We start from the raw sequence: 12,671 nt of genomic DNA on the forward strand, positions 1-12,671 counted from the left end.
ACCTGGGTTTTGACAACCTCCTCTTTATCTGCTACTGACAACAAAGCTGTAATTGCAGCCCTCAGCAGAGCAGATAGAAGGAGCTCTCCAGGCCCCACAAGGAATAAAGGGCATTGCATGATCCAAGACTTGTCCTGAGATAACTGTGACTCTGCTCCAACAGTGGTGGGTGACAGAGAGTGATGCTCCTGGCCACTCAGTCCCTGAGCCCAGCCCCCTCCTCAGTGCTGACCTTCCAGAGCCACAGAAAACTCACATGACATCCCGTGGTCACACCGGATCCCTGCACATCCCTTTAGTTCCAGCAGATACAGGGATGGGGGGTTCCATGTGTTCCCATTTGTGGGATGAGGAGCGGGCATCCTGCAGATGCGGAGCAGTTGCCGCCTCCTGCAAGCCTCAGTGCCATCTCAGAATCAATACTCTGCCAACAATGATGGCAATAAGTTTAATTCTTGATGAATGGCAGACATAAAACTGAGCTATTGTGTTGCTGAAAGAAATTGAATTAAGGGTGAGCAGAAGGGACGCATCACTTGGCAGTGTGGCTGATAATGCTGCCTGCTTGGCCAGCTGCCACCAGCAGCCCTTTGGCTCCTGACGCGGCTCCTGACGGTCCTGGCAGGTCCCTGGGTGCCCAGTACTCCCTAAAACCAACCCATTCCATGGTTCAATTGTTGCTGTACAGGGAAGCAGGTCTCCAGCCCCCTCAACATTCCCCTCATCATGCCCTCCCCAGCATCCCTCCCAACATTACCTGCATTAGGGCACATCCTGGCACTGGGGACTTGGTGGCCCCTTCACCCCACCCCGTGGACATGCAGGAAAGGGAGTTTGGTCTTGGCCAAGTGTTTTGGTTTGGACAACCTTTCCCTTGGGATGGACACTTACTTATGTCTGATTATTTTTCCCAGCGCGTCTGTGACAGACTCCAGGTTTCCTCTGCACGCACAGGAAGACTTTCTTCATTAGCTGCTAGACTCCAGCTCCCGAAGAGCAAATTAGGGGACATGAATATGCAAATTAATGCTTCTAAACTGATAGCAGCATTGCTGCCTCCAAGGGGATCAAAGCTGGGTGACATTTGGCTTCCAGCTCTTCACATTCGGGAGTGGGGTTTGACACTTTCTTTAATTGTTTTTTGCACTGGAGACAGCTAAAAATAAACCTTCCACAAAGTTGTTTTCCCATTCTCTCTGTTGGGCTTGAGTTGGGGTTTTTCAAATTGTTTTTGCCCCGTGTTGCCCAAGCTGGCAGCATTCCACCGGACGGGCTGAGGCTTTTCCAGTCTGCAGGGGCCATCCCAGTGATGCCCTGCCCAGTCCCCACGTGGGCCACAGCAGTGGCACGGACACAATGGCCGTGGTGAGATGGTGTGGCACTAGGGACAGTTTGGGGACATGCTGGATGGCAGGAACTGCATGGGGTCACAGATAGCTGAATTTGGGCTGCAATTCCCCCAAAGAAGCCATTCCCCACCTTCAAAGGTGCTTTCCAACAACATCTGAGCCCAACAGCTTTCCATCCCTGCAGCCAGCCATGAAGACCCAGGAGTACATCCTGTGGCCACCACCAGCACCCAGATGCTGCAGGCTGACAAAAGTGCCCATGGCTGGGGCTTTGAGAGGCAGAGAAGGCTCCACACCCTCACATCCTGCATCCCCACAGGGCATCTCCATCCTGGGGCACTGCCCAGGTAACTTGTCAATAAGTATTGGGAATTGGGGGGAATAATAAGGAATTCCAACAAACTCTCTGCCAGAAGCAGCTGTCGGTCCATGTCCCACTGCCCTGGGCTGTAAATGCCCTTGGCTGGCTCTCTCCCTGCTCTCTGCCACCCCAGCCTCTACTTAGAAGTAATTAGGAGATAATTAACATTTGTAGCAAACAGCAGGAAACATCTGGGCCTGATAATGTACGAGGAGCCCTCGAGGGTGATTAATGGGGCTGCAGGAAGGAGAGTGGCAGGTGGCGTGGCAGAGCATCGTGCTGGTGGGGTTGGGATGGGATGGGATGGGATGGGATGGGGATGGGGATGGGGATGGGGATGTCTCTGGGGGATGCTCCAAGGATGGGGATGCCTCCTTTCATCCTCCTCTCAAGCAAAGGTGGGAAAGCAGCACCGTCCTCCCAGGAAGTTTTTCAGTCAGGAGCCAATCACTTGGAAGCAAGCTGGACTCAGAGGAAGAACAGAGGGCAATTTGGTGGAGCTGTAATTTATTTTGTCTGACTCCTACTTAATTAAGTACTTCATTTGCATAACCCTGTGCAGTAAGTCACTTCTGTCATCATGAAATTCAGCCATGTGCAAACAGTCTGCAAAAATAACACACATAATTCAAACTTACGTTTGTTGTAAGAACGAGTTTACATGATGCGATTAAACAGGCCTCACAGGCAGCCCAGAACACCCTTCCCTTTCTCCTTCCTCTCCCTTTCCCCTTTCCTTTCTCGTTCCCTTTTCCTTTCCCTTTCCCACCCCTTTTACCCCTTCCCCTTCTTCTCTAAAGAGAGGAATGAACCTTTGCATTGATTTCTGGAGAAATATTTGGGGTGTTGCTGGGCTTCACTTGCTCCTCTCCAGCAATTCTCTTTCTGACCTCCCTGCTGCAGAGGTCTGCAGTGCAGAGGGAGCCTTGGGTTCCCCTGAGCCACTCACACATTATTTCCCTGTAAATCAGCAAAAGGCCAAGCCAAGGGGTCCTCAAGGCCTCCCATAACCTTATTAAACCTTTCCCTCACTCGTGCCCTGGCCTCTCCGGCCTTTCACTAGCAGTGTGTGTGTTGGACATTGAAGAAGCCGAAAATGCAGCTGTGCGCAGGCAGAGGTATATTTTTAGGGCTGTGCTGACCTTCCGCATCTTGCTGCTGTCCTCCCCATGTGACACCAGCAGAAATATCCCCGGTGACACTCGGTGGCCGTGCACGGCTGGCCTGCGAGCGAGCAGCTCCACGTGCACGGGCTCGGCAGCCGGTGCAGCCGGGAGCGCTTAGTGCCGTGGGATGCTCAACAAACCCTGCTGACATTTCCCAGTGTGACATTAATAAAGGTGGGCTGGAGCAGGGCAGGGAGCTCCCGAGGCGCTGGGGAGAAGCCAGAACATCCCTGAGGAGGGGGACTTTGAGGTCTGTCTGGTCCTGCCCTGCTTGTTCCTTATTCACACCCGTGCCAGAGCAATGCCCAGCACTGTGGCAGCAGCCCCTGGGCTCCCCCACCCAGTGCCGTGCGGGTGAGCAGCCCTGCTCCAGCCTGGCATTTCTGGGGCACCCGTGTCCACAGCAGCTTGAGCAGCGACTGCCAAAGGACACACATGGACCTGGTGTGGGGAACAGCATCCTCACAGGCAGAGGCTTTTTGCCAGTATTGGAAAGTTTCTGAGGTGTTTGTAAAGTTCTGATTTGCTAAGCACAAACAGGTCAGCTTTGCTGGTCCCTCTGCCAGCCTGGATGGCTGCTGCAGCACTGCTGAGCCCGAAGGTTGGGAGGATTTCCAGACAGCCGAATGCCAGATGCTGGTGGCCCCCAGGACAGTTTCCCTCAGATATACACATCACAGAAAATTCGTTTGGCCGTGATCGAAGAGGCTCCAGGAAGCAGCTGAACACACCCCCTCTGGTGAGCGTCCCCTGGGATTCCCCAGGGCCACACAGCCAGGGTTGTTGCTGTCCCAAATCCCCCTCTGAGCAATATTAGCAAAGAGCAACAAACCTCCCCATGCCCCCTTCGGCTGCCAGACCCACATGGCCAGGAACATGCACATGTGGTTTTCACAGAGAGAACAATCCCAAGTGCCTATAAATACCTAGAAAGGTAAATGCATTAACCTTATCATGATCCCAGAGTGTAATTACATACAGCCTGGCTCCCAGGTAAATTAGTACATTAATAACAATTTTGTTCCATAATTACTGTGGTATCTTGATCTTGCAGCTATTTGCCCACTCACTTCCACGTGCAAGGGCATTCCCACCACCATTCCCACTGCTGGAGCAGCCTTGGCCAAACAGCTCCAGGCAGTGCTTGGGAAATCTGTGTGCAGACTACCAAAGTCTACTCGTAGTTTAGATGAAGATGCCACAAATAAACCAGCCTGGTCCTCTGTCCAGCTGTAGGGCTGATTCCCACCAGAGAAGATTTTCTGCTGGCCAAGCTCCCTGGGGAGTCAGGTGGGATCAGTTCCAACATGGGAGGAAAACTTTTACTGGGAACCTGTTCCTGGCATGTGTGGGATGCTCCACTGTGGAGTGGGGCACTGGGACAGGGTGACCACCACACCAGGACTGAAGCTACCAGTGGATGCTCGGACACTCCCAGACCCCTCGAGGGCCATCCCCAGGAGGGGCTTCTCCATCGGCTCAAGAGGAAGAAGGAAGGGAGCATCCACTCGGATCTCCATGGAAACCAGGGAGCGGTGGGGAAGACTTTAATTTGAAGTGCTGATTTGGCGGAGGCCCTGGGAGCCATAGACAGGAGATGAGCTGCATTAAGGAGCAGCAGGGGGGGGGATGCAGCTCTGAAAATGGGTGCCAAAAGGGTATCTGATACCATTAGGATTGAAAAGTTGCTGTGAAAGGCAGGGAGTCAAATGGGACCAGCGTAGCAGCAAAGGATTTATTTAATTCATTTGGCCCCTTTTCTGGGCACAAATTATCCATGTAGAGAGTTTTTCTTTTTTTTTTTTCTGAATTTGCTCATTAATTTGCAGCAAGGGGGCAGATGGCTGATGCAGGCAGAGCTCAGAGCATCCTCCTGCCTGCACCCTGGGCGAAGGCAAACCCTGACACCATCCCCACGCCGCAGGGACTGCATCCACCGGCACCATCTCCCAGCTCCCTCCACACATACTTCATATTTTGGAGATAAACAGAAGACTGGAGCCTCCAAGGCTTTGATTCCAGGACTTTTCATTTACTGTAATTACTGAAGGATGTTTCCCCTGAGATAAGATCTGTGTGACATTTGCGCAGCCGAACCTCTTGGCACAGCCCGCTCTGCTCACACCTGCCAAACAGATTCACAGCCGCAAACAACCAGGTCCTGCAGCAGGAGACAAGGCCAGCGTCTCTGGGGAAGCCATGGGGCAGCTCCCTCCACCTTCCCAGGGACGAGTGCGGGGTTCGGCGAGCCAGGGGAAAGCAGGATGAGAACCCGATGCTAATCTGGGCTGGGAGGTGAGGAGCAGCTGTCAGTGCCCAGATCGCTGTGCCCCTAAAATCAAGTGCTCTCTAAGCATGAATTTGGGGTGCACTCTGATGTACCCTTATGCTGACGAGCCAAGTGATCCACTCTTGCTCCCACAAACCCTTTCTCACCACCCAGCAGGATCCACTGCAGCATCAGCCTTGCCAAAGGGGCCTTTGTTGCCTACAGCACCCACACGGTTTATTTAAAAACCTTAATAGTATTTGGAAATTACAGGCAAATGCTCCATGTTGACCTTCACTAAGGTGACTGCAGTTTCCCACCTCCGTACAGTAAATCAGTGGGGTAAATGAACACGGAGACTCAATTCATCATCAAATGTCAAGCCTGAGACAGAAAGACGGGAAATGATTTAAAAGCAACTGGCAGTTTAGAACTGCTGCAAATTTCTCATTATGGAGCTGCGAATTGTTATGAAAAACTAATCTGTGTTTTAAGCTTTGGTCTGCCCAGAGCTGACAAGGCTCCTTCCTTCACCCCTCCCTTCAGTTGGGGTGAGTCCCATCTGACACCCCCAAAAGCCTTTGAGCATCACCCCCCCCTTGGATGCCCCACTCTCCACAGACCCTGCAGGAGCTGAGCTCCATTGGGTGGATATTGAGGTGTGGTTTTGAGCAGCATCCCCAGCTGAGCATCCTTCCCTGGGAGTTCTCCCCCAGGCCAGCTCCTGTCCCGGGCAGAGGCCACAGCCATACAATGTCACCATCCTGCAATGTCAACAAGGTGCCCATCACCCTCCTCCCTGCGGGACCAACCAGGGAGTGAGGATGTGCTTTGCAAAGTCCTCCACACCCCATCCATTGTGGCTGAATGGGAGCACAGCCACTGCAGCTCGGAGGCTCCTCATCCCTCCTGCCTGACTCCTTTCTCCGGAGACGCTAATAAAATGCATTTCCTCCAGCCAGCGTCTCGCTTAGGGAACCTTCGCCTGGGCGTGATTGAGTGCACTTAATATAGTCGCTCTCACCGTAGAAAGGATTCTGAGCCTCCTATTTGACAGCCTTGATCTTAAAGAAATCCATTAAGAGCAGCTTTATCTCTGGGTTTTGTAACCATTAAATCAGGTTTTATCAAGTCGGTGATGTGCTTTCAGAGAGACAAGTGGGAGAAACGGGGAATAAACCTCCCAAACTCCCACGCTGGGGCTGCTGGGCTGGATTTGGGTGACATGGAAATAACCAAGAGAGGGTTTGTCTTAGTGGGAAGCCCCTCAGGGTGATGCTGCCTCTCCAGCAGGTCACAGGAGCCTTTGCTGGATGCTGCTGTGCTGCTTCCACGCGTCCCAATCAGCTTTCAGTTTGGCAGAGGCGCTAAATACTCATTTCAGCTAATAAAGATGCCCGGTAATGTCATATTCATTTTGGTGACATGGAAATAACCAAGAGAGGGTTTGTCTTAGTGGGAAGCCCCTCAGGGTGATGCTGCCTCTCCAGCAGGTCACAGGAGCCTTTGCTGGATGCTGCTGTGCTGCTTCCACGCGTCCCAATCAGCTTTCAGTTTGGCAGAGGCGCTAAATACTCATTTCAGCTAATAAAGATGCCCGGTAATGTCATATTACAGGGCTGGCAAGCTCCCAGCAAATATTATGGTGAGGCTTTGTTTAATTAGAGGGTTCTCAGGCAGTCGCAATTTCCTTCTCATAATGGGGAAAACAAGCTGGGTTTAAAAGTTTGGGCTGGCGGCAAACCCTGCTGAGGCTCAGGCAGCCTGAGAGCTGGTTTCCCAAAGGGCCTTCAGCTGCTGCAGGGAGCTTCGCCCCCAACTCCTATGTTGGTTTTACTTTTCTTTTTACCTTATTTTCTCATTACTAGTTGCCATTTTTTAGTTGCCCCTCCCTAGCCCAGGTGCTGGGGGCCAGGTCTCCCTGCTCTCCTTATTCCTCTGGTGCCATTCCACCAATGCCTTTGCCAAGGCAGTGACACTCCAGTCCCCAAAAGGTCTCATTTGCATCTACTCCAAGAGGGACAACACCACAGAAAATTACTGAACCCATGGCAAGGGCTTCTCAATCCTTCCCTCTCTGTACACCTCGGTGATGAGACACAAACCGAGATTTTTAGAGCAAATTAATTCCGTCATTACTGGAATCCAGTTTCCTTCCTGACATGAATGCAAATGGGAAGAGCACACCAAGCTGCATGCCAGGCACGGGTGCTCGAGTTCATTGTCATCAGCAGGGATGACTTTATTAACAAGTGGGAACCCAGGAAGCTGCCCCCACGCTCATTGTGAGTTTGAGAGGCAGCAGCAGCAGCAATTCCAAGGGCCATGGCCATAATGCCAAGCAGCTGGGACACAAGGCATTTGTATTTCCTACAGGAAAAGTTTTATCAACTTTTCTTAATGACAGTTCTGTAGCTCTTGGGCCACAGATGTGTGCTGCAGGGCAGCAGGCAGCACCATTCAAGCACCAGCTCAGCTCGAGTCCCTGTGCTGGCATCCCCTGAACGTTGGCACATCATTCACCACTCGAGCTGCCTGTGCTGCAGGTACAGCACCAGCTCATTCATAAGCCTCAAGAAATATCGTTGTGTGAAAATGTAATAAAAATTATTCAGCTAATCTACTTTAATAACCCAACTCCAGGGCCTCTCTGTGCTGCAGACAGTATAATCAGTTCTAAAATATGAGCTGTCATTTCCCATCAGTTCAAGGGAGGCAGAGGAACTCGGCACCCGACTTCATCGGGGCCACTAATTCACCAGCCTCAAGCCTGTGGAGAGTGAGGCAGCATTTCCAGAGCTGGTGGGCTGCTCTTCCCTCCCAGTCCCATTTACAGTCCCTGCCCTGACCCCCAGGATGCTCCAGGGGATGGGGGTGACACAGGGGACCTTCAGCACTCATCTCCACAGGACAAGGATGCTGAGGATTTCCACCTCCCCGAGAAGAAAATGCTGCCACACTCTGACAGTTACGTACAGCAATTTTTATGGTTCAAGGATGAGTAAGAAGTATCAAAAATCCCATAGAACTGCCTTAGTGTGTACAAAACTCTCTGTAGAATACAAAATATACTTTAAAAATATTCCGCAGAATCAAATCTGCAAACTTTTTAAGTTAAAAAAAGATTCAAGGTGCCTAAAATATCGTCACACTTAACAAAAATACAGATCCTGCAGTCACAAAGTGCCGTAACAAACACATCCACTCGTCTCGATTGGGGCGGATGGAGCCGCTCGGCACCACCAGCACTCACAGCAGTGCCCAGGGACCCCAGTGACAGAGAGACCTCCCGGCCTGGCAAGGTGACAGTGAGGGGCTGGGGGTCATGACCACGCTCAGACAGACACGGGTACCCCCAAGGCGGTGCTGACGAAGCCGCTGGGCTGGCGCAGGAACCAGCAGCTTTGCAGTGGCAGGCAGGCAGCCTCACTGGTACAGGACCTTCACGCAGAAGGTCTCCTCATTCTTGTCCTCGTGGTCGTTGATGTGAATCAGGATCTCCTCCTCCCCCACGGTCGGGCTCGGGGCGAAGCGCAGGCCAATGGTGTACACCTCCCCTCCGGCCACCTGTGGGAGAGAGGGCCGGAGGAGGTGGCAGCACCTGGCCAGGGCCCTTCAGGTGCCCACTCTCCCCAGGCCAGGGTGGCCCTCGTGCCGGGCACCCACCCAGCATCGCCTGGTCTGGCCAGATGAGGGGCCTGAAGAGGGGGGAGTGTTGGCAGCAGGACGTACCTCGAAGGAGTCCTCCTTGAACTGCAGCAGGTCGGGGCGGTTGGTGCATAAGAAGTAGAGCCGGGGTGAGGGGTAGGGGTTGGTGTAGGTGATGCGCTTGTTGCAGCCTCTCCCACCTCCCGCGGGCAGCGAGATCTCAAAGGCCTGTGGGGCAAGCAGGGGCTGTGGCAAGGCGGCACAGATGGCAAGGTGGGCAGCAGCCACAACGGGCACTCCCCCAAACCCACCACAGAGAATTGCCTCCCACACGCTGCCTTCCCTTCCCTCCCCTCCCACACCTCACATCTGCTCTGCCAGCCAGCAGAAAGAACCCACCCTTGATCAAAAGCAGCAACAATTAATTACGAGTGTGAAGGACAAAGGGCTGGCAGAGCAGTGGAGACTAGCCAGCTCCTTCTCATTCCCAGGGAGAGTTGTGGTGCTCCCTCAGATAACTAGATGGACTTGATGACCCTGAACAGCACCTTCCAACCCCAACTACTCTGTGATTCTCTTAACACCCCACAGCACAAGCAGCATGTGGCAGGACAATGGGGTAGCAGTGCAAATGCCAATCTGAACCTTTCCCAGTACCAAGGGGTTCAGGAAAACATTTTTAGAAGGAACACATTAGCCAGGAAAACTAATTTTCTGTCTTTGAGGCAAGGCCTCCGCCAGCACAGCGCTAATCGAAAGCAGCATGCTGCAGCTCTAATTTCACAACCGGGAATACTTCCGAGCTGCCGCTCCTCAGCATGGGGCTGCCTCCAAAACAGCCTAAAAGACATTTTACCAGGGGCTTCAGTGAGATTAGTCAAATATCCCAAGGGCTAAATGTGTGTTTATGGTGGCAAGTGCCAAAAAAACCACAGATGGAAAGAGAGGAAGAAGCAGAAGATGGCCCCAGGTTATTGGCTGAACTGAGACCACTGATCCGGCGCCATCACCACGTTTCTCAGTCGCGAGAGCTGCCGTACCTTGGAGATGAGAGGCTGCCTGCAGGACAGGCAGAGCAGCCAGGAGGACACCAGCTGGTGGGACTCCACATCCACCAGGTTGAGGTAGATGAACTTGCTGCCAGCCCGCCGTGGCCTCACACCGATGTACAGGTCCTGGATGCCATTGGCAGGGAGGAGGAAGGCACCGTTTGGATCCACCTGTGGAACGACACCTGGAGGTACAGCCACCCACAACAGCTGATCCCAGCCCTGAAAAGTCCAGCTTGGAGCATCAATTAGACCAAAATGCTCTTAAAAGCCTGTACCCCTACTCCACCACTATTGAATCCCGTCCCTCCCATCCCCAGGAATACTCTGGGACTAATTTGTGTCAGGAAGGACAAGAGCCACTTGGGAACAGCCAGGGCCTCCCCAGCCCAGGGGTTCCCCCACATAGGCTTTGCCTGAGGAGCCTTTGCCTTTCCCTTACGGGACAGCAATGGAGGTTTTCTCCCTTTTTATTATTCACATTTCCAATTACGGACGAACAAATTCTAAAGAAATTGTGAGTCTTCAGACAGTCTCATTAACGCAGATAATTTGCCCTCCGGGGTTTCGCGCCAATGATCCTACACATGACAGCTCTAATCAAAAGATAATTATCACAAATGCTTTACGGTTCTCAGTTGTTCACAACTCCGAGTGGGTTGCCTTTTGCTTTCTGGAGGGGGTTTCTCTGGGCTGGCCCAGGCCAGCCAGCCCCCCCCCCGCCACAAGGGTTACCTCCAGCTCCTGGGGGTGGGAGGTGAAGGCCTGCACCCTCCGCGGGGCCGCGGTGCCGCGCAGCAGCAGGGAGAGGCGGGTGAGCTGCCCGGCCGTGCAGGCGACGTCCAGGCGCTGCAGCGAGTGCAGGTAGAACTGCCAGATCTGGACAGGCGCTGCCAGCCAGGTGTCCCTGCGCACGGACAGACGGACAGGGCTCGCCACACACCACGGGAGTCAACGTTCCCCACCCTTTTGGGGTCCTGCTACTTACGTATAAATAGCAACAAAGAACTTTTTGATCTGCGGGCTTGGTCCTCCAGCTACTTTGAGGAAGATGTCCTGTGGCTCGCCAGGCCCCTGCATAGACACCAGAGCATTGTCCCAGCAGTTGACCAGCTAATGAGGACCCCAAAAGTGTCTTCCCCTTAATGGGGAAACCACCACCAACTCCCTTATGAAAGCAGATGCTTTCAGCACCTCGTTAAACTATGTTATTAAGTTATTATACAGCTTGGCTGAGCTCCCCCAGTATTTTTAATTACAAAAGAGGATACAAATGACTATCACATTCCAGGTCTGTATCTGTAATCAAATTTTGGCAAATTTTCTGCAAGTTTTCTAACAAGCCCTAACCCAATTACCATACTAACGCATTTCCGCAACAGCAATTAGCAACTATCCCTTGTCGCCATTTGCATGGACATGCCCAAGCCTATTTTTCCCTTCCATCCCCTCCTGCTGTGGAGCCAGCCCAGGAGAACCTTCTGCTCAGGGAGAGAGCGGGATGGTGCAGGGCTGGGCATGGAGCTGCCCCACTGCCCCAGCATCCTTCAGCAGGGACAGGCTTTGCTGTGCACCCCAAGGACACACCGTCCCACCACACGCTGCCGGCAGCTGCGGATACCCTGAGCAGCAGGAAGGTCTATCCCAGCCCAACAAAAGGCTGCTTTTCCCCAGCATCTGAATCATCTGGTACTTGCTCAAAAGAACAAGCGAGCACAGCGGAGCTGCCCCACTGCCTCAGCGTCCTTCAGCAGGGACAGGCTTTGCTGTGCACCCCAAGGACACACCGTCCCACCACACGCTGCCGGCAGCTGCGGATACCCTGAGCAGCAGGAAGGTCTATCCCAGCCCAACAAAAGGCTGCTTTTCCCCAGCATCTGAATCATCTGGTACTTGCTCAAAAGAACAAGCGAGCACAGGCTGCTGCATGATGCGATAAGGGGCAATGCTCAGCCTCCCCCGCCAAAACAATGCAGCTCCTTTTAATTGGGAATAAAAAGCAATTCCAGCTTCATCGCTGCCACTGTGTCAGTGCCACGGGCTGGTACACAGCTCTGTGGTTGCACCCACATCGGCAGCTCTCTGCCAACCAAAATAAACTGCAGGAGAAGGACGCGAAGAACAGCGATGGCGAAGTGTAACATACCAAGGATTTGGTTTCACAAATGATGTCAGGGTCGCTGCAGCGAACAAACATCTCGGGCTGCCCGCCTGGCACCCCCACCGGCGTGCCTGTGGACAGGGACCGAGGGAACCACCTTCAGCTTTTCCTCTGCCTGTGCCTCTCCTCTGCACCCCACACAGCTGCACACAGAACCCCTCCTGCTGGACTGCCAGCAAACCACACGGGTGTGCAGGTGCAGGGAATTTGGGTTGAAGTTAACGGAGAAAGATGGAAGGAGAGCAAGTGAGGAGCCCAGGGCCATGAAGGGGTGAGGAAGCAGCAATATACTCCCTGAATGCTGCTGTGCCTCCAGAAAGGCTCCATGAACCACAGACGATGACTAACAGGGAAGACCCCAAACCCTGCCAGACATGTCATGGACTCACCAGGGAGGGTGTGCCAGGGAGGCAGCCGAATGGTTTTCTTCAGGAAAGTGAGCTCTGGGTGGTAGAAGCGGAAGGTCTGGTCCACCACATGGGGCTGCGGCTCCACCTTCACCCGCAGGAGCGCAATGGGCTTCCCCCCGCTCACCTGGAAGGAGACCTGTCCCGGGGGCCAGCGGGAGAGGGATGGGGTTTTCCAGTGATTCTGCTCCTCCCATGCAGCCCCTCAAGCACTGTTTCACCTGGCTCCCTAACCTGGATGAGCTTTGTCTGCTTGGCCCC

The 12,671-nt window shown here is 53.3% G+C and overlaps 1 protein-coding gene across 1 annotated transcript in view; it reads right to left on the reverse strand.

Moving 5' to 3' along the window:
- Positions 1-7,725: 7,725 nt before the first annotated feature.
- Positions 7,726-12,671, reverse strand: part of NPHP4 (nephronophthisis 4) — a 23,548-nt gene continuing 18,602 nt past the window's right edge. Inside the window, exons 21-28 of the mRNA XM_017743988.1 lie at positions 12,645-12,669; positions 12,393-12,549; positions 11,989-12,074; positions 10,831-10,916; positions 10,578-10,749; positions 9,834-10,013; positions 8,878-9,021; positions 7,726-8,712 (exon numbers count right to left, since the gene is read on the reverse strand). Coding sequence (XP_017599477.1) covers positions 8,572-8,712; positions 8,878-9,021; positions 9,834-10,013; positions 10,578-10,749; positions 10,831-10,916; positions 11,989-12,074; positions 12,393-12,549; positions 12,645-12,669 — 991 coding nt within the window. The 3' untranslated portion in view covers positions 7,726-8,571. The remainder of the gene's footprint in view (positions 8,713-8,877; positions 9,022-9,833; positions 10,014-10,577; positions 10,750-10,830; positions 10,917-11,988; positions 12,075-12,392; positions 12,550-12,644; positions 12,670-12,671) is intronic.

This window comes from Corvus brachyrhynchos, unplaced genomic scaffold (genome assembly GCF_000691975.1).
Source record: "Corvus brachyrhynchos isolate BGI_N302 unplaced genomic scaffold, ASM69197v1 scaffold68, whole genome shotgun sequence".
In the NCBI taxonomy this organism is placed as follows: Eukaryota; Metazoa; Chordata; class Aves; order Passeriformes; family Corvidae; genus Corvus; species Corvus brachyrhynchos.